Source organism: Lampetra planeri, chromosome 3 (genome assembly GCF_965212315.1).
Source record: "Lampetra planeri chromosome 3, kcLamPlan1.2.h2, whole genome shotgun sequence".
NCBI lineage: Eukaryota > Metazoa > Chordata > Hyperoartia > Petromyzontiformes > Petromyzontidae > Lampetra > Lampetra planeri.
The window spans coordinates 349202-376602 of NC_136109.1; the positions used below are offsets into that span (position 1 = coordinate 349202).

Here is a 27401-nt window from a genome sequence, read left to right on the forward strand (position 1 = left end):
CCTGGCCGGAGACATCCTTTATACCCGTTTGTATACCGGCAACCCATCCCGGGGTTGTCTCGCGGGACACTGGAGGTTCTCTTTCCCGGCCCCTTACCGTCCTCGCGAGCTCCTGTTCCTCCTCCTCGTCTTCCGAGAGCAGGCTCGCAATGGCGCGCTCTCGTCCCAGCCCCCGGAGCTGCGCGCGTTCGCTGTGAATTCTTTCACACTTACGTGCGCGCTCGACAAGGGTGTTAAAGGGAAGACGTGGGCAGCTCATGTCTGGCTGCCACCACGCCGTGCGAGACAGGTACCGCTGGATTTTCTCGGCAGCCAGTTCCTCAATAACCTCAGTTGCGTACCCCGGGCGTGCGATCTTTGTTAACTCGCGCACATCCTCGGCGTAATCACGGAGATCTTCGCCAGGTTGGCGACGGCGCGCCTCTAAGGCCGATTTTGCTTCCTCCTCGTCACGCGTGCCAAAACGCTGATCGAGTCGGCGCATCAGCTCCTCTAGCTGTGTATGTGCGCTCGCGGGTAACGCTTCTACAAAATCGGCTGCCCGCCCATCAAGATTCATATTAAGTTGACGTACTGCCTGCGCGTCCGTCCATCCATTAATTTCCTTGGCCCCTAAGAGATTGCGGGCGAATGCCTTCCACGAAGGGGCCCCCCGGCCGGTAAATATCAGTCTTATTTTAGCGTGAGGTAACGCGGGGGTCCGTACCGCTTCCGACACCAATTTGTGGGGGTCGCTAGCCCCCGAGATCCCTCCCTCGATAATACTAACGGCCGGACTAACATCATCAATCGCCCCCCCGCTGCTAAGCGAACCGCCGCTAGGCTCCTCACCCAGGGTGTGGGAGCCGTCACCCGAGGGTTCCCCTCCACCGCGGGTCCGCGTAGCAGGCATGGATAACCACGCACGCGCACACCCACACACAGCTCTGCACGGCACTCACCCAACCCTGACCACTCACGTTAGGATCGCGCACCTGTGTTACACACGTCGTGAACGTGCGCGCACACACGCATACAGCTCCACACGCGATACCCACTCCTGCGCCGCTCTGCGCCGCGCTGGCCGCCCACGTTACGATCGCGCACCTTGGGCACGCCGATTACGCACGCCGAGAGCTTACGCAAGTAACGAGCGCACGCAAGCGGGGCACACGCCGACACGACGACTCGTCCCCTCCCCCACTCGCGCGTGCACGTCAACACAAATATCGTACAAGGACGATTCTCCTCTCACACGGCTGCGTAGTCACGCCAACACACCAAAAGTGCTCTCCCCGGGCGTTAACGCACACACCTCCGTACCCGCACAATCGTACAGAGACCACGGCCTTTATGCGTACAACGACCACACACTCGCGAATGCAGTGCACGCTAATACCACGTTCCAAAAACACCCAACAACACGGTTTTGTTACTACGCTCGAGATTTTATTAGCCCTTGCTAACCAACCGAGCCACCCGTGTGTGTGTGCGGGACAGCAAGGCGCTTCTAACCCACACTCTGGTGCCGTGTAGCCCTATTCTATGCTGCGCTCTCTGCTAAACCGCTTTCCTACTCGTCCTTACCCCGAACTAACCCTCTCCTACGGATCCTACCCTCCGCTCTGAGGTGTTGTAAGGCGCGCAACACGATACCGTCTGTAGTCCTTGGTGACCTTGCGGCGCTCAGATCGTCCTGCAGACAATCTAGCGGCTCGCCCGATGACTCCTTCGTCGCTGACCCCGTGTCCAAACTCCAGAAGAAGAGAGTTCCCTACTGCCCCTGCGTTTTCTTTTAAACTATTCACATCAAAGGCTAGGCGCCCCCGTCCCGACCGCCTTGGTCTCTCGACCAATCCTGAGCCTAGGATTTCCCGCTCTTTTGCGATCCCGCCGGCCTTTGAACTTTCGACCAATCAGTCGTCCCGGTTCCTGATCCCAGCTATCTGCCTTGCTGACCCGTGTTTGTGTTTGTATGCGTTTCTAACTGCGGGGCTCTCTGAGCTCGCCGTGGTCGTGCGATCTCAAATCCGCCCACGGCGCCGCAGTGTTACTTGGCCTGGGAAGGGTCCTGTCCAATTCCCTGGCCCTGAGAAACCGTGGGGTAACCCCCCTAGGGGGCCCTCGGGTGAAAACTCAGGGTAGGTGACCCGACCACGAGGCCCTACGTGGGTGCGGGTGCGTGTTTATGTGGGGGGGGTGATGGGGGGCAGTGCGGCGGTGGAAGCCGGGCGGCTCCCTGGCTCGGCCGAGCGGCCCCGTCGCTGTGGCACCACACTCTCACGGATTCAAACCGAGCGTCCTCCAGGCCCGAGGTTATTATAGAAGCGGCGTACTGAATGCGGACGTCGCTGAGATCATCCAGCACTCAGATCTAGTGAGGAAGTTGCCACCATACTCACTGTGTTTATCACGCCTGCCTTTGGGCTCGATTACTCCCGTAACGTTCATACTTACATGCATATAGTTGATACATTATCACGAAGATCACTTCTTTAATGTACGTTACTTATGCAATATACGACAATGCTCACGATATAAATTATAATTCAAAACAAGTGAACAACCAACATTTGGGAGACATTGTTCGGTCAGGGCGAGATATGATGATTGTCGTTTTTCAAAAGTGTTAATGATGAACACTATTTAAAACACACTCGAATGTTTTGCAAGACAAGATGCTTCAACAGACTACTCATATTTAATTCCAACGAAATATTTTCTATTTAAGTTTTGCCTCGCGCACTCGCGATTCCTCCTCTCGCGCTATGGTGAGGACTGCGCGCCATGCCAACCGTCCCTTGTCACCGAACTTTTAACTGGACGTTTTAATCGAACTTTGAAATTAATAAATATATGGATTTTCAGATGGACAACAAACTGAAGAAAATTACTCAAAATTAACCGACATTAAATAGAAAGTTTAACATGTTACGTGGCAAGAGGTGAGTAGCTCACGCACTGCAGAAGGGTCGCGCGCCTTGAACAAGATCGAGGCACGGTGCACAATTATCACCACTCAAATTCAACTCAAGTGACTCCGCAGTCGAATGTTTAAAGAACATATATAATCTTACGTTTAATGCACCGACAGAGTTGATATTCTAGGAGCGCAGGATGGTTCATGCGATGAGTTGTTTTTACTGCAATAAGTAACACGTATTTACTGCACTAAGTAACACGAATGAGTAATCATTGGAAAGATGTTATTAACCATGTAAAAATATTTAACTACACATATTTGTACCATCTTATTTGACAGGTAATATTATACTTTACCGAGTGTTGACATCCCCAGCGTTTACCAGTACTTTTATGCTTACTATCAGCTAACACTGGCCACAACCCTGAGCTGATGTGCTCATTTGTTCCCTTTTAGCCCCGACACCCCACGCCACTCCCCGGCAACCACATTCAGATAAGGCCCCCCCCCCTCTGCCCCCCCCTGATTTATTATTTAAATTATTATTTATATTATTTAAATTATGTATTATTATTGTTTTACCTACGTGACTTTACCGAAAAAACCTAAGAGTATGAATCATTGCAGTCACGAAAGCTTCAAATCTAGAACGAATGCAAGAATCATTCATTCCACGCGCATGTGAAGAGGAGTCGTAGAATGGTTTATGCACTTCTTTATACTGGTAGCAACGAAGTGGACCAGCCTACAATTGATTATATCGTCCGTCCGTCCGTCCGTCCGTCCGTGTAGCAACATCGCCCCCTATTGCAAACACTTGGCATGACCCTACAAAAACCTTTAGACTCTGTGATACTTTCCTGGCTAAACAAGTGTAACATTCCCTTATAATTCCCTAAGATAGCTTTTAATTAAAACATTTACATTAATGAGGTTTTCCTGGCTAAACACGTGTAACATTCCCTTATAATTCCCTGAGATAACTTTTAATTAAAACTTTGAAATTAAATAAAAAAAACTCACAGCGCCCTAAAGCCTACAGCTAGGCCTAAAGCCTAGAACTGGGCCTCAAAGTCTGACTTCGTATCGTACCCCTGCGTGTGTGCAAGGGAGTTAATGTTTAACAATGTTACATTCCCTGATGCTTTTAAATATAAACATTTAAATTTAAAGCTTTTACATGAATAATAAAAACATTTAAATTAAAAATTAACTCTCGGCGGCCTAAAGCCTACAGCTAGGCCTCAAGCCTCGAACGCCTCAAACTCTCCCTTCGTATTGTTCCCCTGCGTGTGTGCAAGGGAGTTATGTTTAACAATGTTACATTCCCTGATGCTTTTAAATAGAAACATTTAAATTTAAAGCTTTTACATAAATTATAAAAACAGGTAAATTAAAAATTAACTCACGGCGCCCTAAAGCCTACAGCTAGGCCTAAAGCCTAGACCTAGGCCTCACACTCTCCCTTCGTATCGTCCGATTCAGTGTAGCAACATCGCCCCCTACTGCAAACACTTGGCAGGACCCTACAAAAACCTTTAGTCTCAGTGGGGCTTTCCTGGCTAAACAAGTGTAATAATACATTATGTTTATATTCTTTGGTTATTCGTTCCTACCAGCCCACCCCGCAGGGTCCTGTTTTCACCAACGCACAGCAATACTCGTTCCAAGACCAACCCCGGGCACACGTCCCACAGCCCCTTTTAACTCCTCAATCTCCGCTCCCAATACACATCCGCGTCCAGCACGCCTGCTCCGGGTGACGTCACTGCCCTTTAACCCCTGACACCCCCGTCCAGCTCTTTCCCGCGCGTGTGATTGGTGCGTGTTGTCGTGAGAGCGGAGATGTCGTGTTTGCGTGGTGCGTGAGGGTGGCTCGCAGATCCCTTAAAGTGCTTGAACCATTCTCCGACTCCTCTTCATATGTAATCTGACCGCTCAAAAAGAGCGAGTTTTATTCTTTAAAAAACACGATACTTTCTTCCAATAGGCATCCCAATTTATTCTAAACCATGTTCCATGATTGATGCAATGTTGGAATGCTGCTCAAATACCGTTCCTAAATTAGACATAATAAAGGGTAACTGGAATGAGCAGAGCATTTGTTTAATTGCGAGCAATTTGGCACGAGGGCAACTCGACGACGGTGTCCTTATTAATAACAAAACCCCTGTGTACGACTGTCCGAGCTCTTTGCAAGCAAGTGGGTGGCTCTGAAAAGAGCCGTTGTTGTGGTGGTAGAGGCGGCGGCGCGTTCACTTCTTTGCCTGAGAGGTCTTCTTGGGCAGCAGCACGGCCTGGATGTTGGGCAGCACACCGCCCTGGGCGATAGTCACGCCGCCCATGAGCTTGTTGAGCTCCTCGTCGTTTCGCACGGCGAGCTGCAGGTGTCGGGGGATGATCCTCGTCTTCTTGTTGTCGCGGGCGGCATTGCCAGCCAGCTCGAGGATCTCGGCAGAAAGGTACTCGAGCACGGCGGCCAGGTAGACGGGTGCTCCAGCGCCGACCCGCTGGGCGTAATTGCCCTTGCGGAGCAGCCTGTGAACGCGACCCACGGGGAACTGCAAGCCGGCGCGGGAAGAGCGGGACTTTGCCTTGGCGCGAGATTTGCCACCGGTCTTGCCGCGTCCAGACATTGCTAAGGGACCTAGGATGCAAAAATCAATAGAGACAAAGTACGAACGATTTGTGACGTTAACACGCACCACCGGAGCGTCTTTTATAGCGGAGACGAGGATCGTAGAGCGCGCCGCTGCTGATTGGCTCCTCTCGGTCGAGTCCCGCCCTCTCCTTGAGCCACCAATGAAAAGCCGGGACGCGAGGATTCGATGTTGACTTTAATTATTTTTATCCATATATATTTTTATGCGGACACGTATCTTAGGAATTAAACAATGCGATACACGTACTTAATAGGTTCAAGTTTTAAGCATTATTGAGTTAATTTATGGGCACGTGCTGGCAAGTCAAACTTATAAGCGGATTCCGCAAATATCAATGTATTATTGATTATAATCATCATTTTGAGGGACCTCATTGGTTATAAGAAATCATTGTGATAGTGTGGGGGTCGCTAGCCCCCGAGATCCCTCCCTCGATAATACTAACGGCCGGACTAACATCATCAATCGCCCCCCCGCTGCTAAGCGAACCGCCGCTAGGCTCCTCACCCAGGGTGTGGGAGCCGTCACCCGAGGATTCCCCTCCACCGCGGGTCCGCGTAGCAGGCATGGATAACCACGCACGCGCACACCCACACACAGCTCTGCACGGCACTCACCCAACCCTGACCACTCACGTTAGGATCGCGCACCTGTGTTACACACGTCGTGAACGTGCGCGCACACACGCATACAGCTCCACACGCGATACCCACTCCTGCGCCGCTCTGCGCCGCGCTGGCCGCCCACGTTACGATCGCGCACCTTGGGCACGCCGATTACGCACGCCGAGAGCTTACGCAAGTAACGAGCGCACGCAAGCGGGGCACACGCCGACACGACGACTCGTCCCCTCCCCCACTCGCGCGTGCACGTCAACACAAATATCGTACAAGGACGATTCTCCTCTCACACGGCTGCGTAGTCACGCCAACACACCAAAAGTGCTCTCCCCGGGCGTTAACGCACACACCTCCGTACCCGCACAATCGTACAGAGACCACGGCCTTTATGCGTACAACGACCACACACTCGCGAATGCAGTGCACGCTAATACCACGTTCCAAAAACACCCAACAACACGGTTTTGTTACTACGCTCGAGATTTTATTAGCCCTTGCTAACCAACCGAGCCACCCGTGTGTGTGTGCGGGACAGCAAGGCGCTTCTAACCCACACTCTGGTGCCGTGTAGCCCTATTCTATGCTGCGCTCTCTGCTAAACCGCTTTCCTACTCGTCCTTACCCCGAACTAACCCTCTCCTACGGATCCTACCCTCCGCTCTGAGGTGTTGTAAGGCGCGCAACACGATACCGTCTGTAGTCCTTGGTGACCTTGCGGCGCTCAGATCGTCCTGCAGACAATCTAGCGGCTCGCCCGATGACTCCTTCGTCGCTGACCCCGTGTCCAAACTCCAGAAGAAGAGAGTTCCCTACTGCCCCTGCGTTTTCTTTTAAACTATTCACATCAAAGGCTAGGCGCCCCCGTCCCGACCGCCTTGGTCTCTCGACCAATCCTGAGCCTAGGATTTCCCGCTCTTTTGCGATCCCGCCGGCCTTTGAACTTTCGACCAATCAGTCGTCCCGGGTCCTGATCCCAGCTATCTGCCTTGCTGACCCGTGTTTGTGTTTGTATGCGTTTCTAACTGCGGGGCTCTCTGAGCTCGCCGTGGTCGTGCGATCTCAAATCCGCCCACGGCGCCGCAGTGTTACTTGGCCTGGGAAGGGTCCTGTCCAATTCCCTGGCCCTGAGAAACCGTGGGGTAACCCCCCTAGGGGGCCCTCGGGTGAAAACTCAGGGTAGGTGACCCGACCACGAGGCCCTACGTGGGTGCGGGTGCGTGTTTATGTGGGGGGGGTGATGGGGGGCAGTGCGGCGGTGGAAGCCGGGCGGCTCCCTGGCTCGGCCGAGCGGCCCCGTCGCTGTGGCACCACATAGCCCCCCGGGGTGCCAGTCCCCGTCCCGGGTTGACTGGAGCACCTCGCCTGGGTTGCCCCCACGAGGTATCGCCGCGGGGTCCGCGGGATTCGCCCGGCCCTTGTGGCTGGCCTCGGGGGTGGCGGCTCCGTCTCCTGGGGCTCCGGCGGTGGTCTCCTCCTCCATTCCAACGGCTCCCCTCGGTCTCCGGCACCTGCGGGCTGGGGGACAAACTCAGAGGCGGTGGGGTTTAAGGGTCGCCGTCCTCGTCGCCCCCGGCCCCGCCCGGGGCCCCTCGGAGCCCGGGGCTCCGTGGGGCCCATATACTGCGCGAGGCCCCCGGGCACGGGGGGTGGGGGGACCCCGGGGTTTCGGGGTACTTGGACGGCGGGGCTCCCCCCCTCGGGGGCTGCTCGCCACGGCTTCAGTCGGCGGATGTTGACCACCATCTCCCGGCCCCTCTCTCCTCCCTGAATCAGCACCGTCCATGGTGAGATCTGCCGTCTCACAATCCAGGGTCCTCGCCAGTAGGTGGTCAGCTTCCCCACCTGTCCGGCACCGACGCGGGGAGTGTACAGCCACACCTCGGAGCCCGCAGTGTAGAAGGGGGGCTCCATACGGGGTCGGGCGCCCTGCTCTTGCCGCTGGTGCGCGGCCTCTCCGTGCGGGTAGGCTCGGCCCCTGGCCTCTCGCAGGGTCTCCAGCAAGTGCTCCATGGGGTGGCTCCCTTCCTCCCGTTGCGGCGGAGGGACACCGAACAGCAGATCTGCGGGCAGGCGAGACTCGCGACCAAACATCATTAGGAACGGGGTCTGTCCTGTAGATGTGTGAACGGCGGTGGTGTAGGCGAACAGGGCATAGGGGAGGTGTTCGTCCCAGTCCTGTTGATTCGCGGCCGCCATGCGTTTAAGCTTCCCGGCCAGAGTCTGGTTCATCCTCTCTACCATCCCGTTCGCCTGGGGGTGATATGCCGTGGTTCGGTCCTTCTGGATCCCGAACTCTCGGCACAGCGCCTGGAATAGTTCGGCCTCGAATTCACTACCCTGGTCGGTAATGACTCGTTCGGGGATCCCGCACTTAAGTACGTAGTTTTCCACGAAGGCCCGGGCCACTACGAGGGCTGTTTTATCCGGGATAGCCACCGCCACGGGGTAGCGGGTGAAGTACTCCACCGCTACAAGAATATATCGGTTGCCCCGGTGGGATCGTGGAAAGGGCCCCTGCAGGTCGATTCCGACCAACTGATTCGTCCGACTGACTCGGAACGGCCTCAGGGGTACCTGGTACCTCGCCGGCTTTTGCCCACACTGCTGACAGGCCCGGCAGCCCTGCACCCAGGCGGCCACATCTTGCGCTAATTTAGGCCAGAGATACTGGCGACGCAGAGTCTCCCGGGTGCGCCGTTCCCCATCATGGCCCCCGAGCGGGTGGTCGTGTACCAGTCGTAGTAGTTGGGGCCGCACATGGGCGGGAACGCAGATGCACCCCGGCTGCCCAGCGTCGGCCAGTTCCCTCACCACCCCGTTTTCTACACACAACCGGGCATACAAACCGCTCCAGGGCCCTGGTAGTGCATCCTTCCTCTCTCGCAGTGCCGCCTCCACCGCCGCCAGATCCGGATCCCGCTGCTGGGTTTGTCGCAGCTGCTCGTCGTCCAAGCCCGGGAAGGCGCAGCCGACATCCTCTTGGATCCGCCCGGTTGGGGTGGGATGATCCGTCTGTCCCCGGGCTCCTTCTGCAGGGGTTCCTGCGGCGCACACTGCACTCTCTCTCGGGGGGGGGAGTTTAGTTTCCGCGCGCTCCTTGGGTTCTGCTGCCTGGCGGCAGCGTCCCCCCGTGAAGCATGGGCAGGCGTCTCCCTCCCTCGTCTCAGCGCGCACCGCGGGCCGTCTTGACAAGGCGTCCGCGTTCGCGTGTGTTCGCCCCGCTCGGTACTCGATCTGCAGGTTGTACTCCTGCAGCTGCGCCAGCCATCGAGCCATCTGCCCTCGCGGTTCCTTGAATGTAAGGAGGAACTGCAGTGCATAATGATCGGTGCGCACACGACATTTCCTGCCGTACAAGTACGGTCGGAACTGTTTACACGCGAAAATTACAGCATACAGTTCCTGACGGGTTACACAATAGTTCAGTTCGGCCCCGCTCAGGGTCCGACTGGCGTATGCGATGACCCGCTCCGTCCCACCCTGCACTTGCGACAGCACCGCGCCCAGCCCACTGCTGCAGGCGTCAGTGTCCAAAATAAAATCGGTGGTGAAATCTGGGAAAGCCAAGGTGGGGGTGTGGGTGAGGTGGTCTTTGAGTGTGGTGAAAGCCGTCTGGCAGGCCTCCGACCACTGATAGGGGTTCTTAGGGGAGGTGAGTTGGGTGAGGGGGCGTGCAATCTCACTGAATCCCTTTACAAATCGACGGTAATAAGTGGCGAGTCCCAAGAATGACCTGATCTCCGTCAGGTTCCTCGGCCGCGGCCAATCCACTACGGCACGCACCTTCTCGGGATCGGTGCTCACCCCTGCCTCGCTGACTCGGTGTCCGAGGTACCCCACCTCGCGTTGCGCAATGTAACACTTACGTGGCTTGAGCTTGAGATGGGCTGCTCGCAGTCGCTGGAATACTTCCCGCAGCCTGGACCAGTGTTCGGACAGCGACCTACTGAACACTATTACGTCGTCCAGGTAAATCAGGCACTGTTCCCACTGCAAGCCCCGCATCACCAACTCCATCAACCGCTGGAACGTCGCGGGCGCGTTAGTGAGTCCGAACGGCAACACTCGAAACTCAAACAGGCCCATCGGGGTGGTGAATGCTGTTTTTGGCCGATCCTCCTCCGTCATCTCCACCTGCCAGTAACCGGACGCCAGATCGAGGGTGGAAAAATACCGCGCTCCTGCGAGACTGTCGAAGGTGTCGTCGATGCGTGGGATGGGAAAAGCGTCGCCGAGGGTGACTGCGTTCAATTTTCGGTAATCAACGCAGAACCGAGTCGATCCGTCCTTTTTCGTTACCAGTACCACCGGGGCAGACCAAGGGCTCGCGGAGGGCTGGATTATGTTATCGCGTAGCATATCCGTGACTGCCTCTTTGATCTGGGTCCGTTCAGGCGCGCCCACTCGGTATGCGGGGAGTTTGATGGGTCGGGCTGCACCTGTGTCAATTTGGTGCTTGACCAGGTCGGTCCGGCCCACGTCCGAATCGTGCTCACTGAACACGTCGGCGTACTCCCGCAATAACCCGCGCAGCTGATCGGCCTCCCCCTTAGGTAAGGCTGCCCAAGGCACATGTAACGCATCCTGCAGGGGAACAATCTCGGCTCGGGGGGTCGGGCCGACCCGCCAGGCCAGATCCTGGCTGTCCTCGGGGCGGCCAGGGTCCTCCGCCCAGAGTGCGAACACCGAGTCGTTCGAGTGGCGAGCGTGCAGGGGGTGTACGGTGGCTACCGGGGTGCGTCGTCGTATCATTGCCGGGGTACTGTGTGGGTTAAACACACGTATAAACAGCCGGCCCCCATCTGCGTTTACCAGTGTGGCTGACCCTACCACCCCGTACCGCGATGCCAACTCCGGGTGAGGAGTCAGCATTACCTCGCCCGATGGTCGGTGGGTTGGGTCGGTGGAGAGGGTTGCCACTGGCACCAGCATCTCGGCGAGAGGCCCGATGGTGACGGCCGACACCAGCGTAGCGGCCACGGGTGTGAAGCGTGGGCGATTCGGCTCCTGTCCTAGGAACGGAATCCGCTCCCCGCTGCCCTCCACCGTAGCGCATCGTTGCCGGGGCTGTACGTTAAGTCCCAACTTTTCCAGGAGGTCCGTTCCTGCAATGCACTCGTGGCACAACACACTCGAAACGTAGAATTCCTGTGTGCACACCTGGTTTCCTATGCGGACCTCTAGGGTGGCTCTCCCCAGCAGCCCCATTCCGGCTCCGCTCGCCGTGTGCAGCGCGCGGTCCGGTGCCTGCAGGTGACGCACGTCGACCCCGATCGCGCTGCAGTGCGCTGCGCTCACGAGCGAGGCCACCGCCCCCGTGTCCAGCAGAATTCGGGTACGCACTCCGTGTACCTCCCCTTCCACCAGCGACGTGGCCCCCGTGATCCCCGCCACCAGCTCCCGTAGCCAGTCGCCAGGAGTCACCGTTTCCGTGGGCGTTGTTGTTGGAACCTGTGTGGAGATCACTCGCTCGCCATTATTACCATTACCGTCTATTTGTATCGGGACCGCGTCGATTGCACCCCTAGTTGGTCCGCTCACTAGGAGGCGTTGGAGTTTAACCCGCGCCTGCCTAGCTCGGGTGATTTCAGGACAGTCTCTCACTAGATGCCCTCGGCGATCGCACATATAACATGCCCGGGGAGGGGGGGCGGCTCCGTAGTGGGCCCCCCGCCCACTCCCTCCCCCCCCATTACGCCGCTGTCCACCCTCCGCCTCTAGTCGGGCTACCCTCCCAGATAACCCTCCCACCGTGGCGCGTAGGTCCCCCATTTCAGATCGGATGGTCTCAACGGAGGATTGCAATTGGGTCATATTTTTGTTCGTTTCCTCGCGTACCTGGGTTACCTGGCCGGAGACATCCTTTATACCCGTTTGTATACCGGCAACCCATCCCGGGGTTGTCTCGCGGGACACTGGAGGTTCTCTTTCTCGGCCCCTTACCGTCCTCGCGAGCTCCTGTTCCTCCTCCTCGTCTTCCGAGAGCAGGCTCGCAATGGCGCGCTCTCGTCCCAGCCCCCGGAGCTGCGCGCGTTCGCTGTGAATTCTTTCACACTTACGTGCGCGCTCGACAAGGGTGTTAAAGGGAAGACGTGGGCAGCTCATGTCTGGCTGCCACCACGCCGTGCGAGACAGGTACCGCTGGATTTTCTCGGCAGCCAGTTCCTCAATAACCTCAGTTGCGTACCCCGGGCGTGCGATCTTTGTTAACTCGCGCACATCCTCGGCGTAATCACGGAGATCTTCGCCAGGTTGGCGACGGCGCGCCTCTAAGGCCGATTTTGCTTCCTCCTCGTCACGCGTGCCAAAACGCTGATCGAGTCGGCGCATCAGCTCCTCTAGCTGTGTCTGTGCGCTCGCGGGTAACGCTTCTACAAAATCGGCTGCCCGCCCATCAAGATTCATATTAAGTTGACGTACTGCCTGCGCGTCCGTCCATCCATTAATTTCCTTGGCCCCTAAGAGATTGCGGGCGAATGCCTTCCACGAAGGGGCCCCCCGGCCGGTAAATATCAGTCTTATTTTAGCGTGAGGTAACGCGGGGGTCCGTACCGCTTCCGACACCAATTTGTGGGGGTCGCTAGCCCCCGAGATCCCTCCCTCGATAATACTAACGGCCGGACTAACATCATCAATCGCCCCCCCGCTGCTAAGCGAACCGCCGCTAGGCTCCTCACCCAGGGTGTGGGAGCCGTCACCCGAGGATTCCCCTCCACCGCGGGTCCGCGTAGCAGGCATGGATAACCACGCACGCGCACACCCACACACAGCTCTGCACGGCACTCACCCAACCCTGACCACTCACGTTAGGATCGCGCACCTGTGTTACACACGTCGTGAACGTGCGCGCACACACGCATACAGCTCCACACGCGATACCCACTCCTGCGCCGCTCTGCGCCGCGCTGGCCGCCCACGTTACGATCGCGCACCTTGGGCACGCCGATTACGCACGCCGAGAGCTTACGCAAGTAACGAGCGCACGCAAGCGGGGCACCCGCCGACACGACGACTCGTCCCCTCCCCCACTCGCGCGTGCACGTCAACACAAATATCGTACAAGGACGATTCTCCTCTCACACGGCTGCGTAGTCACGCCAACACACCAAAAGTGCTCTCCCCGGGCGTTAACGCACACACCTCCGTACCCGCACAATCGTACAGAGACCACGGCCTTTATGCGTACAACGACCACACACTCGCGAATGCAGTGCACGCTAATACCACGTTCCAAAAACACCCAACAACACGGTTTTGTTACTACGCTCGAGATTTTATTAGCCCTTGCTAACCAACCGAGCCACCCGTGTGTGTGTGCGGGACAGCAAGGCGCTTCTAACCCACACTCTGGTGCCGTGTAGCCCTATTCTATGCTGCGCTCTCTGCTAAACCGCTTTCCTACTCGTCCTTACCCCGAACTAACCCTCTCCTACGGATCCTACCCTCCGCTCTGAGGTGTTGTAAGGCGCGCAACACGATACCGTCTGTAGTCCTTGGTGACCTTGCGGCGCTCAGATCGTCCTGCAGACAATCTAGCGGCTCGCCCGATGACTCCTTCGTCGCTGACCCCGTGTCCAAACTCCAGAAGAAGAGAGTTCCCTACTGCCCCTGCGTTTTCTTTTAAACTATTCACATCAAAGGCTAGGCGCCCCCGTCCCGACCGCCTTGGTCTCTCGACCAATCCTGAGCCTAGGATTTCCCGCTCTTTTGCGATCCCGCCGGCCTTTGAACTTTCGACCAATCAGTCGTCCCGGGTCCTGATCCCAGCTATCTGCCTTGCTGACCCGTGTTTGTGTTTGTATGCGTTTCTAACTGCGGGGCTCTCTGAGCTCGCCGTGGTCGTGCGATCTCAAATCCGCCCACGGCGCCGCAGTGTTACTTGGCCTGGGAAGGGTCCTGTCCAATTCCCTGGCCCTGAGAAACCGTGGGGTAACCCCCCTAGGGGGCCCTCGGGTGAAAACTCAGGGTAGGTGACCCGACCACGAGGCCCTACGTGGGTGCGGGTGCGTGTTTATGTGGGGGGGGTGATGGGGGGCAGTGCGGCGGTGGAAGCCGGGCGGCTCCCTGGCTCGGCCGAGCGGCCCCGTCGCTGTGGCACCACAATAGCCTTGAGCTCGTGATTGATCGCCCACGTGCCTATACGGTGTATATATATTCCTTTAACCGCCTGTTCGGGCAATGCCTAAAAATATATGTACGTGAATAATTCAGTCTCTTAGTTTGCAAAATGTGAACTTCTTATCAGCTCGGGATTGAAACAACATCAACCAATATCTTTGGGTTTAATAGTTAATATATTTCACCAAAATAACCCTTTTGTTGTAGATTATGTAAACATGGTTTCACAACGCTTATATACAACACCAACGTGTGATGTTGAAAAATGAGCGGCGGGGTATATAAAATGAACTTCATTGTCGCTTACGCCTGACGACTCGTGAGAGCCGTGACCAGCAAACGAAGGTTTCCGGCACCCGAACTTTGAAGGACACACATGGAAGCTTTTTCATGCGTAAGTGGTGGCTCTGAAAATAGCCTTTGTGTTGTGCTTTGAGGGCCGAGCTGGGCGTTCAAGCGCGCTCGCCACGAATGCGGCGGGCGAGCTGAATGTCCTTGGGCATGATGGTGACGCGCTTGGCGTGGATGGCGCACAGGTTGGTGTCCTCGAAGAGCGCGACAAGGTACGCTTCGCTGGCCTCCTGCAGAGCCATGACAGCGGAGCTCTGGAAGCGCAGGTCGGTCTTGAAGTCCTGCGCGATCTCCCTGACGAGGCGCTGGAAGGGCAGTTTGCGGATGAGCAGCTCGGTGGACTTCTGGTAGCGGCGGATCTCGCGCAGAGCGACGGTGCCGGGCCTGTAGCGGTGAGGCTTCTTGACGCCGCCCGTGGCCGGAGCGCTCTTTCGGGCCGCCTTGGTGGCGAGTTGCTTGCGTGGGGCCTTGCCGCCCGTGGACTTGCGAGCGGTCTGCTTGGTGCGAGCCATGGCTTGGTGTGGGCAAAGATTCTCACAAGCGGGGAGAAGGCGGCTTATGTAGCCCAGAGCGCGCGCTCACTGGTCAGCGGAGTCGTGACGTGCGAAGACGGGGAGCGTGCTGATTGGTTGGCAGCGTGCAATGATCTCGAGTCGTCAACTCTTCTTAATCAACAAAATGTTCAGTTTGGATCATTTCAGAATGCCGTATCACGATGCAGTAGTACCGTTTGAGCGCCGTCGATGTCTTTAACGGATGTTATTTTCTCAAGCAAACACCTTTCCGAAAACGACTTTACAGTGCTCTGCATGATCTAAATAAAGTGTGAAGAAACTGCACTTCATTGGAAACAGTAATACGTAAAAATGTCGGAAAGAGGTGATCACAGGGATAGATATCTATTCTCTTGGCATTGAGATGATGATCATCAATTATACTGCACGAGTCATCCATGCTAGGCGCTTACTTTTACATATATGTACACGTGCAAAATGTTAGTTCCTGCCCGAAAATACAACCACGAATTAAATATATTGCATTGCAAGGTTTTGGCGCCAAATATCCAATGTAATATCTGAATGGGCTGCAGATGAAATCAATGGACAAACAAGTCCAATAAATGCCTGCTGGTGAATATGATGTGCCATGAATATTGTTATCGCTTTTATTCACGTTGAAACAGGTCAAAATGCGATCGATCTCTCCATTTCAATGAGCGAACAATGTCCCCGCGTGAACCGGGACTTTGTTGGAAGTTTCGTTTTGTACTCCTGCTAGGACTGGTAATAGCAGGTTCGGAGAGGTGGGTGGCTCTGAAAAGAGCCTTTGTAATTAATGGTGGAGTCGAGGCTTCACTTGGAGCTTGTGTACTTGGTGACGGCCTTGGTGCCCTCCGACACGGCGTGCTTGGCCAGCTCGCCGGGGAGCAGCAGTCGCACTGCGGTCTGGATCTCCCGAGAGGTGATGGTGGAGCGTTTGTTGTAGTGCGCCAGGCGGGACGCCTCGGAAGCGATGCGCTCAAAGATGTCGTTGACGAACGAGTTCATGATGCTCATTGCCTTGGACGAGATGCCGGTATCGGGGTGCACCTGCTTCATCACCTTGTAGATGTAAATGGCGTAGCTCTCCTTCCTGCGGTGGCGTCGCTTCTTGCCATCCTTGCGCGTAGCCTTGGTCACAGCCTTCTTGGAGCCCTTCTTGGGAGCAGGAACCTTAGCCGGCCCAGCGCTCTTTGATGCGGGAGGATCGGGCATGTCGACGCGTCGTAGGCAGCTTCGGGTCAGTTCACAACAGACGGGAAGCGAATGTGGATGTCGGTCGCGCGTTGAGCTCCTTTTATAGGAGGCGAGATGCAAATCAGAGGATCGTAGTGCGCGGCGCTGCTGAGTGGCTCTTTTAGTACCATCCCTCTCCATCAGCCTCCAATGAGAAACGCGGACGCGATGTTCACTTTAATATAGTTTTTACTGCAAAAATGACTTGTGAATATAACACAATGTAATGTCCAAACATGTATATTAGTGAATTGCAGCCATGGCCATTGATTTTGTTTTAAAAAGGATGACTAGAAAACCCAATACAGTATATTGTGTTTTGAGTGTGGGTTTTTTTGTTTCTTACGAAGGATTGTTTCACAACTCGTCTAATACGGCACACGGGCGTTTTATGAACGCAATTTGGATAAATACAAGCGCTCGGTGGAGAAAAATAACTTCGCTGTTGTGCTGTACAGGTGGAGATTAGCGTTCCGGCACGCTACGTCAATTAGGACGAGTGTGCTGTAAGATTGTGGCGCCAAATGCTCTACGTAATATCGGAATCGGCTGCAGCTGGAAATTATTCACGCAAAAATACCAGAAATGGGTACTGTATTAATGCGTTCAAGAATTACGCCTTGTTAAATGTGACGTGTCGTGAATATCATGATTTCTTTCATTCATGTGGAAGCAGATGAAGATTCGCCAACTCAACAAGCAAACGTCCACCACGCTCACGAGGAATTGGCGCGCAATAACCCAGGACATGTGCTCCATTTAGAAAGTGTTTGGCAACACTGGCGCAAGCAGTTTCGAAGAGGTGGGTGGCTCTGAAAAGAGCCTTTGGGTTGGCTTAATGTGCGAGAGATGGGCGCTCAGCCTCCGAAGCCGTAGAGAGTGCGGCCCTGGCGCTTGAGGGCGTAGACCACGTCCATGGCGGTGACGGTCTTGCGCTTGGCGTGCTCCGTGTAGGTGACGGCGTCGCGGATGACGTTCTCAAGGAAGACCTTCAGGACGCCGCGGGTCTCCTCGTAGATGAGGCCCGAGATGCGCTTCACACCGCCGCGGCGAGCGAGGCGGCGGATGGCGGGCTTGGTGATGCCCTGGATGTTGTCGCGCAGCACCTTGCGATGGCGTTTTGCGCCTCCCTTGCCGAGCCCCTTACCGCCTTTACCGCGTCCAGACATTGCGACTACTTCTGACAAAGCACGCGAGAGACATGCGCGCTCAGCTTGCAGCAGCAGCCACCTTTATATCCGAAGCGTGGTGACGTCACCGACCACCCCTGCCCTCCGCGATGGCTCCGCCTTAAACCTTCGACATTTAACCTCTGTGACGAAGAAAACCCTCCACCGTCGTCAAAAACACTTCCGTGACATGTACAATATGCGACGTTTTGGGCAATGACCCTTCTTCGAAGCACTCTGTAATGATATTGGCACACCCGCAGCGAACGCGAGAGGAACGCAATCTGTTGCAAGATTGCACGTGGAGTGAATAATCGGTGTAAGGTCTTGTTTTCAAGTGAACAAGATGAACTAACTTTATAATCGTGTGAAGCTAAACGGCTTCCAACACAATAGTTGAGTGAACGTCACCAACTAGTTCTCCCAAAGTAAGAAAGACATTTATTTTAATAGAGAAGTTTAGATGGTGCACCGCAATGTTTACAAAACAAAAACAAAGTGAAAAGGCGAGAACGAGCGAATGAAGGCAAATTGAGTAAAGCTGTCTGGAATCAATACATTTTTAGACTAAATTCCATATTTGGCACCAGTAACATGATGACGGAATGAAGAGGTGCAACACATAATCAAAATTGGAGGTTCGTCAAGAATGCATCGATTTGAATCTGGATTTAGATTAGAATCGCCAGCGAGAATGCTGACGTCGCTGACATTACTCTGCACCCAGTTCGAGTGAGGGAGCTGCCACCCGCCCCGCCTGTGTTTATGATTACTGCTTTCGGGCTCGATTACTCCCATCACATCAATGCTTAAAACACATCGAGTGGGTAAAATGTTATACAGTTAATTTGGCGAATGTACGAAACTTATCCAATCTACACAAATCCTCACGATTGAACTGCACCAAGCGTCGAGCTCCTTGATCAGGGCCGAGTCAAGGCGAGCAACCATCGCCACGCCGTAAATGGGTTTGACTTACAGAATATGGCACGCATTCAACAGCAACGTAATACACTGCCATGTGTTAACGATGAACTAATTGAAGCGCAGCAGCACCTGGTTCACTTTTTTTAACTAAGTGGGTGGCTCTGAAAAGAGCCGTTGAGGTGGAGTGAATCGAGCATCGTCCGATCGGATTCACTTCTTTGGCGCAGTCTTCTTGGGCTTGGCCGCGGCCTTCTTGGGCTTGGCCACCTTGGGTTTGGCGGCCTTGGCCTTGACGGTCTTGGGCTTAGCGACCTTGGGCTTCGCAGCCTTGGGCTTGGCTGGGCTCTTCGCCACCTTCTTGGGCTTAACAGCCGACTTCACCTTTTTGGGGCTCTTGGCCGACTTGGCAGCCGCGGGCTTCTTTGCTTTCTTGGGAGACTTCTTGGGCGCGGTCTTCTTGGCTGCCGCGGGCTTCTTCACCTTCTTGGCTGCCGCGGGCTTTTTAGCTGCGGGCTTTGATGTTGACGACTTGGGCTTCGCCTTTGCGGCAGCCTTTTCCTTGTTGAGTTTGAAAGAGCCAGATGCACCGCTGCCCTTCACTTGCGCCACGGCGTCTTTGGCCACGAGCTTCTTGATGGCCAACTTCACGCGGGCATTGTTCTTCTCCACGTCGTATCCTCCGGCAGCAAGCGACTTTTTGAGCGCAGGAAGAGACACGCCGTTCCTCTCCTTGCTGCTGGCCAGAGCCTTGAGGATGAGCTCGGACACGCTGGGGCCGACCTTCTTGGACTTTGGAGCGGCGCGCTTCTTCTTGGGGCTTTTAGGCGCTGAAGTAGCCGCAGCTGGTGGTTGAGCAGGAGCAGTTTCCGCCATCTCAAAACGTCGCTTTTATCGCCTCGCCTCTTTGAAATCGAAATCAGCGCTCTCACGGATTCAAACCGAGCGTCCTCCAGGCCCGAGGTTATTATAGAAGCGGCGTACTGAATGCGGACGTCGCTGAGATCATCCAGCACTCAGATCTAGTGAGGAAGTTGCCACCATACTCACTGTGTTTATCACGCCTGCCTTTGGGCTCGATTACTCCCGTAACGTTCATACTTACATGCATATAGTTGATACATTATCACGAAGATCACTTCTTTAATGTACGTTACTTATGCAATATACGACAATGCTCACGATATAAATTATAATTCAAAACAAGTGAACAACCAACATTTGGGAGACATTGTTCGGTCAGGGCGAGATATGATGATTGTCGTTTTTCAAAAGTGTTAATGATGAACACTATTTAAAACACACTCGAATGTTTTGCAAGACAAGATGCTTCAACAGACTACTCATATTTAATTCCAACGAAATATTTTCTATTTAAGTTTTGCCTCGCGCGCTCGCGATTCCTCCTCTCGCGCTATGGTGAGGACTGCGCGCCATGCCAACCGTCCCTTGTCACCGAACTTTTAACTGGACGTTTTAATCGAACTTTGAAATTAATAAATATATGGATTTTCAGATGGACAACAAACTGAAGAAAATTACTCAAAATTAACCGACATTAAATAGAAAGTTTAACATGTTACGTGGCAAGAGGTGAGTAGCTCACGCACTGCAGAAGGGTCGCGCGCCTTGACAGGTAATATTATACTTTACCGAGTGTTGACATCCCCAGCGTTTACCAGTACTTTTATGCTTACTATCAGCTAACACTGGCCACAACCCTGAGCTGATGTGCTCATTTGTTCCCTTTTAGCCCCGACACCCCACGCCACTCCCCGGCAACCACATTCAGATAAGGCCCCCCCCCCCTCTGCCCCCCCCTGATTTATTATTTAAATTATTATTTATATTATTTAAATTATGTATTATTATTGTTTTACCTACGTGACTTTACCGAAAAAACCTAAGAGTATGAATCATTGCAGTCACGAAAGCTTCAAATCTAGAACGAATGCAAGAATCATTCATTCCACGCGCATGTGAAGAGGAGTCGTAGAATGGTTTATGCACTTCTTTATACTGGTAGCAACGAAGTGGACCAGCCTACAATAGATTATATCGTCCGTCCGTCCGTCCGTGTAGCAACATCGCCCCCTATTGCAAACACTTGGCATGACCCTACAAAAACCTTTAGACTCTGTGATACTTTCCTGGCTAAACAAGTGTAACATTCCCTTATAATTCCCTAAGATAGCTTTTAATTAAAACATTTACATTAATGAGGTTTTCCTGGCTAAACACGTGTAACATTCCCTTATAATTCCCTGAGATAGCTTTTAATTAAAACTTTGAAATTAAATAAAAAAAACTCACAGCGCCCTAAAGCCTACAGCTAGGCCTAAAGCCTAGAACTGGGCCTCAAAGTCTGACTTCGTATCGTACCCCTGCGTGTGTGCAAGGGAGTTAATGTTTAACAATGTTACATTCCCTGATGCTTTTAAATATAAACATTTAAATTTAAAGCTTTTACATGAATAATAAAAACATTTAAATTAAAAATTAACTCTCGGCGGCCTAAAGCCTACAGCTAGGCCTCAAGCCTCGAACGCCTCAAACTCTCCCTTCGTATTGTTCCCCTGCGTGTGTGCAAGGGAGTTATGTTTAACAATGTTACATTCCCTGATGCTTTTAAATAGAAACATTTAAATTTAAAGCTTTTACATAAATTATAAAAACAGGTAAATTAAAAATTAACTCACGGCGCCCTAAAGCCTACAGCTAGGCCTAAAGCCTAGACCTAGGCCTCACACTCTCCCTTCGTATCGTCCGATTCAGTGTAGCAACATCGCCCCCTACTGCAAACACTTGGCAGGACCCTACAAAAACCTTTAGTCTCAGTGGGGCTTTCCTGGCTAAACAAGTGTAATAATACATTATGTTTATATTCTTTGGTTATTCGTTCCTACCAGCCCACCCCGCAGGGTCCTGTTTTCACCAACGCACAGCAATACTCGTTCCAAGACCAACCCCGGGCACACGTCCCACAGCCCCTTTTAACTCCTCAATCTCCGCTCCCAATACACATCCGCGTCCAGCACGCCTGCTCCGGGTGACGTCACTGCCCTTTAACCCCTGACACCCCCGTCCAGCTCTTTCCCGCGCGTGTGATTGGTGCGTGTTGTCGTGAGAGCGGAGATGTGTTTGCGTGGTGCGTGAGGGTGGCTCGCAGATCCCTTAAAGTGCTTGAACCATTCTCCGACTCCTCTTCATATGTAATCTGACGGCTCAAAAAGAGCGAGTTTTATTCTTTAAAAAACACGATACTTTCTTCCAATAGGCATCCCAATTTATTCTAAACCATGTTCCATGATTGATGCAATGTTGGAATGCTGCTCAAATACCGTTCCTAAATTAGACATAATAAAGGGTAACTGGAATGAGCAGAGCATTTGTTTAATTGCGAGCAATTTGGCACGAGGGCAACTCGACGACGGTGTCCTTATTAATAACAAAACCCCTGTGTACGACTGTCCGAGCTCTTTGCAAGCAAGTGGGTGGCTCTGAAAAGAGCCGTTGTTGTGGTGGTAGAGGCGGCGGCGCGTTCACTTCTTTGCCTGAGAGGTCTTCTTGGGCAGCAGCACGGCCTGGATGTTGGGCAGCACACCGCCCTGGGCGATAGTCACGCCGCCCATGAGCTTGTTGAGCTCCTCGTCGTTTCGCACGGCGAGCTGCAGGTGTCGGGGGATGATCCTCGTCTTCTTGTTGTCGCGGGCGGCATTGCCAGCCAGCTCGAGGATCTCGGCAGAAAGGTACTCGAGCACGGCGGCCAGGTAGACGGGTGCTCCAGCGCCGACCCGCTGGGCGTAATTGCCCTTGCGGAGCAGCCTGTGAACGCGACCCACGGGGAACTGCAAGCCGGCGCGGGAAGAGCGGGACTTTGCCTTGGCGCGAGATTTGCCACCGGTCTTGCCGCGTCCAGACATTGCTAAGGGACCTAGGATGCAAAAAGCAATAGAGACAAAGTACGAACGATTTGTGACGTTAACACGCACCACCGGAGCGTCTTTTATAGCGGAGACGAGGATCGTAGAGCGCGCCGCTGCTGATTGGCTCCTCTCGGTCGAGTCCCGCCCTCTCCTTGAGCCACCAATGAAAAGCCGGGACGCGAGGATTCGATGTTGACTTTAATTATTTTTATCCATATATATTTTTATGCGGACACGTATCTTAGGAATTAAACAATGCGATACACGTACTTAATAGGTTCAAGTTTTAAGCATTATTGAGTTAATTTATGGGCACGTGCTGGCAAGTCAAACTTATAAGCGGATTCCGCAAATATCAATGTATTATTGATTATAATCATCATTTTGAGGGACCTCATTGGTTATAAGAAATCATTGTGATAGCCTTGAGCTCGTGATTGATCGCCCACGTGCCTATACGGTGTATATATATTCCTTTAACCGCCTGTTCGGGCAATGCCTAAAAATATATGTGCGTGAATAATTCAGTCTCTTAGTTTGCAAAATGTGAACTTCTTATCAGCTCGGGATTGAAACAACATCAACCAATATCTTTGGGTTTAATAGTTAATATATTTCACCCAAATAACCCTTTTGTTGTAGATTATGTAAACATGGTTTCACAACGCTTATATACAACACCAACGTGTGATGTTGAAAAATGAGCGGCGGGGTATATAAAATGAACTTCATTGTCGCTTACGCCTGACGACTCGTGAGAGCCGTGACCAGCAAACGAAGGTTTCCGGCACCCGAACTTTGAAGGACACACATGGAAGCTTTTTCATGCGTAAGTGGTGGCTCTGAAAAGAGCCTTTGTGTTGTGCTTTGAGGGCCGAGCTGGGCGTTCAAGCGCGCTCGCCACGAATGCGGCGGGCGAGCTGAATGTCCTTGGGCATGATGGTGACGCGCTTGGCGTGGATGGCGCACAGGTTGGTGTCCTCGAAGAGCGCGACAAGGTACGCTTCGCTGGCCTCCTGCAGAGCCATGACAGCGGAGCTCTGGAAGCGCAGGTCGGTCTTGAAGTCCTGCGCGATCTCCCTGACGAGGCGCTGGAAGGGCAGTTTGCGGATGAGCAGCTCGGTGGACTTCTGGTAGCGGCGGATCTCGCGCAGAGCGACGGTGCCGGGCCTGTAGCGGTGAGGCTTCTTGACGCCGCCCGTGGCCGGAGCGCTCTTTCGGGCCGCCTTGGTGGCGAGTTGCTTGCGTGGGGCCTTGCCGCCCGTGGACTTGCGAGCGGTCTGCTTGGTGCGAGCCATGGCTTGGTGTGGGCAAAGATTCTCACAAGCGGGGAGAAGGCGGCTTATGTAGCCCAGAGCGCGCGCTCACTGGTCAGCGGAGTCGTGACGTGCGAAGACGGGGAGCGTGCTGATTGGTTGGCAGCGTGCAATGATCTCGAGTCGTCAACTCTTCTTAATCAACAAAATGTTCAGTTTGGATCATTTCAGAATGCCGTATCACGATGCAGTAGTACCGTTTGAGCGCCGTCGATGTCTTTAACGGATGTTATTTTCTCAAGCAAACACCTTTCCGAAAACGACTTTACAGTGCTCTGCATGATCTAAATAAAGTGTGAAGAAACTGCACTTCATTGGAAACAGTAATACGTAAAAATGTCGGAAAGAGGCGATCACAGGGATAGATATCTATTCTCTTGGCATTGAGATGATGATCATCAATTATACTGCACGAGTCATCCATGCTAGGCGCTTACTTTTACATATATGTACACGTGCAAAATGTTAGTTCCTGCCCGAAAATACAACCACGAATTAAATATATTGCATTGCAAGGTTTTGGCGCCAAATATCCAATGTAATATCTGAATGGGCTGCAGATGAAATCAATGGACAAACAAGTCCAATAAATGCCTGCTGGTGAATATGATGTGCCATGAATATTGTTATCGCTTTTATTCACGTTGAAACAGGTCAAAATGCGATCGATCTCTCCATTTCAATGAGCGAACAATGTCCCCGCGTGAACCGGGACTTTGTTGGAAGTTTCGTTTTGTACTCCTGCTAGGACTGGTAATAGCAGGTTCGGAGAGGTGGGTGGCTCTGAAAAGAGCCTTTGTAATTAATGGTGGAGTCGAGGCTTCACTTGGAGCTTGTGTACTTGGTGACGGCCTTGGTGCCCTCCGACACGGCGTGCTTGGCCAGCTCGCCGGGGAGCAGCAGTCGCACTGCGGTCTGGATCTCCCGAGAGGTGATGGTGGAGCGTTTGTTGTAGTGCGCCAGGCGGGACGCCTCGGAAGCGATGCGCTCAAAGATGTCGTTGACGAACGAGTTCATGATGCTCATTGCCTTGGACGAGATGCCGGTATCGGGGTGCACCTGCTTCATCACCTTGTAGATGTAAATGGCGTAGCTCTCCTTCCTGCGGTGGCGTCGCTTCTTGCCATCCTTGCGCGTAGCCTTGGTCACAGCCTTCTTGGAGCCCTTCTTGGGAGCAGGAACCTTAGCCGGCCCAGCGCTCTTTGATGCGGGAGGATCGGGCATGTCGACGCGTCGTAGGCAGCTTCGGGTCAGTTCACAACAGACGGGAAGCGAATGTGGATGTCGGTCGCGCGTTGAGCTCCTTTTATAGGAGGCGAGATGCAAATCAGAGGATCGTAGTGCGCGGCGCTGCTGAGTGGCTCTTTTAGTACCATCCCTCTCCATCAGCCTCCAATGAGAAACGCGGACGCGATGTTCACTTTAATATAGTTTTTACTGCAAAAATGACTTGTGAATATAACACAATGTAATGTCCAAACATGTATATTAGTGAATTGCAGCCATGGCCATTGATTTTGTTTTAAAACGGATGACTAGAAAACCCAATACAGTATATTGTGTTTTGAGTGTGGGTTTTTTTGTTTCTTACGAAGGATTGTTTCACAACTGTGGTGCCACAGCGACGGGGCCGCTCGGCCGAGCCAGGGAGCCGCCCGGCTTCCACCGCCGCACTGCCCCCCATCACCCCCCCACATAAACACGCACCCGCACCCACGTAGGGCCTCGTGGTCGGGTCACCTACCCTGAGTTTTCACCCGAGGGCCCCCTAGGGGGGTTACCCCACGGTTTCTCAGGGCCAGGGAATTGGACAGGACCCTTCCCAGGCCAAGTAACACTGCGGCGCCGTGGGCGGATTTGAGATCGCACGACCATGGCGAGCTCAGAGAGCCCCGCAGTTAGAAACGCATACAAACACAAACACGGGTCAGCAAGGCAGATAGCTGGGATCAGGACCCGGGACGACTGATTGGTCGAAAGTTCAAAGGCCGGCGGGATCGCAAAAGAGCGGGAAATCCTAGGCTCAGGATTGGTCGAGAGACCAAGGCGGTCGGGACGGGGGCGCCTAGCCTTTGATGTGAATAGTTTAAAAGAAAACGCAGGGGCAGTAGGGAACTCTCTTCTTCTGGAGTTTGGACACGGGGTCAGCGACGAAGGAGTCATCGGGCGAGCCGCTAGATTGTCTGCAGGACGATCTGAGCGCCGCAAGGTCACCAAGGACTACAGACGGTATCGTGTTGCGCGCCTTACAACACCTCAGAGCGGAGGGTAGGATCCGTAGGAGAGGGTTAGTTCGGGGTAAGGACGAGTAGGAAAGCGGTTTAGCAGAGAGCGCAGCATAGAATAGGGCTACACGGCACCAGAGTGTGGGTTAGAAGCGCCTTGCTGTCCCGCACACACACACGGGTGGCTCGGTTGGTTAGCAAGGGCTAATAAAATCTCGAGCGTAGTAACAAAACCGTGTTGTTGGGTGTTTTTGGAACGTGGTATTAGCGTGCACTGCATTCGCGAGTGTGTGGTCGTTGTACGCATAAAGGCCGTGGTCTCTGTACGATTGTGCGGGTACGGAGGTGTGTGCGTTAACGCCCGGGGAGAGCACTTTTGGTGTGTTGGCGTGACTACGCAGCCGTGTGAGAGGAGAATCGTCCTTGTACGATATTTGTGTTGACGTGCACGCGCGAGTGGGGGAGGGGACGAGTCGTCGTGTCGGCGTGTGCCCCGCTTGCGTGCGCTCGTTACTTGCGTAAGCTCTCGGCGTGCGTAATCGGCGTGCCCAAGGTGCGCGATCGTAACGTGGGCGGCCAGCGCGGCGCAGAGCGGCGCAGGAGTGGGTATCGCGTGTGGAGCTGTATGCGTGTGTGCGCGCACGTTCACGACGTGTGTAACACAGGTGCGCGATCCTAACGTGAGCGGTCAGGGTTGGGTGAGTGCCGTGCAGAGCTGTGTGTGGGTGTGCGCGTGCGTGGTTATCCATGCCTGCTACGCGGACCCGCGGTGGAGGGGAATCCTCGGGTGACGGCTCCCACACCCTGGGTGAGGAGCCTAGCGGCGGTTCGCTTAGCAGCGGGGGGGCGATTGATGATGTTAGTCCGGCCGTTAGTATTATCGAGGGAGGGATCTCGGGGGCTAGCGACCCCCACAAATTGGTGTCGGAAGCGGTACGGACCCCCGCGTTACCTCACGCTAAAATAAGACTGATATTTACCGGCCGGGGGGCCCCTTCGTGGAAGGCATTCGCCCGCAATCTCTTAGGGGCCAAGGAAATTAATGGATGGACGGACGCGCAGGCAGTACGTCAACTTAATATGAATCTTGATGGGCGGGCAGCCGATTTTGTAGAAGCGTTACCCGCGAGCGCACAGACACAGCTAGAGGAGCTGATGCGCCGACTCGATCAGCGTTTTGGCACACGTGACGAGGAGGAAGCAAAATCGGCATTAGAGGCGCGCCGTCGCCAACCTGGCGAAGATCTCCGTGATTACGCCGAGGATGTGCGCGAGTTAACAAAGATCGCACGCCCGGGGTACGCAACTGATGTTATTGAGGAACTGGCCGCCGAGAAAATCCAGCGGTACCTGTCTCGCACGGCGTGGTGGCAGCCAGACATGAGCTGCCCACGTCTTCCCTTTAACACCCT

General features: G+C 54.0%; 7 protein-coding genes and 1 pseudogene across 8 annotated transcripts; all 8 read right to left on the reverse strand.

Moving 5' to 3' along the window:
- Positions 1–4835: 4835 nt before the first annotated feature.
- Positions 4836–5608, reverse strand: LOC144735483 (histone H2A-like). The gene has a single exon (XM_078617886.1). It carries the CDS (start codon positions 5536–5538, stop codon positions 5158–5160), a length of 381 nt encoding a protein of 126 aa, XP_078474012.1. The 5' UTR covers positions 5539–5608; the 3' UTR covers positions 4836–5157.
- Positions 5609–14704: 9096 nt separating this feature from the next.
- LOC144735500 (histone H3) lies at positions 14705–15666 on the reverse strand. Its single transcript, XM_078617897.1, has one exon. It carries the CDS (start codon positions 15164–15166, stop codon positions 14756–14758), a length of 411 nt encoding a protein of 136 aa, XP_078474023.1. The 5' UTR covers positions 15167–15666; the 3' UTR covers positions 14705–14755.
- Positions 15667–15796: 130 nt separating this feature from the next.
- Positions 15797–16473, reverse strand: LOC144735508 (histone H2B type 3-B). Its single transcript, XM_078617909.1, has one exon. It carries the CDS (start codon positions 16406–16408, stop codon positions 16007–16009), a length of 402 nt encoding a protein of 133 aa, XP_078474035.1. The 5' UTR covers positions 16409–16473; the 3' UTR covers positions 15797–16006.
- Positions 16474–17234: 761 nt separating this feature from the next.
- LOC144735517 (histone H4) lies at positions 17235–17647 on the reverse strand. Its single transcript, XM_078617920.1, has one exon. It carries the CDS (start codon positions 17596–17598, stop codon positions 17287–17289), a length of 312 nt encoding a protein of 103 aa, XP_078474046.1. The 5' UTR covers positions 17599–17647; the 3' UTR covers positions 17235–17286.
- A 375-nt stretch (positions 17648–18022) lies between these two features.
- On the reverse strand, positions 18023–19477 carry LOC144735493 (histone H1 pseudogene; annotated as a pseudogene). Its single transcript, XR_013588622.1, has one exon. The product of XR_013588622.1 is annotated as a histone H1 pseudogene (transcript).
- Positions 19478–22017: 2540 nt separating this feature from the next.
- On the reverse strand, positions 22018–22650 carry LOC144735532 (histone H2A-like). Its single transcript, XM_078617952.1, has one exon. The coding sequence runs from the start codon at positions 22443–22445 to the stop codon at positions 22065–22067; it is 381 nt and encodes a 126-aa protein (XP_078474078.1). The 5' UTR covers positions 22446–22650; the 3' UTR covers positions 22018–22064.
- Positions 22651–23077: 427 nt separating this feature from the next.
- On the reverse strand, positions 23078–24068 carry LOC144735523 (histone H3). Its single transcript, XM_078617931.1, has one exon. It carries the CDS (start codon positions 23744–23746, stop codon positions 23336–23338), a length of 411 nt encoding a protein of 136 aa, XP_078474057.1. The 5' UTR covers positions 23747–24068; the 3' UTR covers positions 23078–23335.
- Positions 24069–24376: 308 nt separating this feature from the next.
- LOC144735527 (histone H2B type 3-B) lies at positions 24377–25053 on the reverse strand. Its single transcript, XM_078617939.1, has one exon. The coding sequence runs from the start codon at positions 24986–24988 to the stop codon at positions 24587–24589; it is 402 nt and encodes a 133-aa protein (XP_078474065.1). The 5' UTR covers positions 24989–25053; the 3' UTR covers positions 24377–24586.
- Between the last annotated feature and the right edge of the window lie 2348 nt (positions 25054–27401).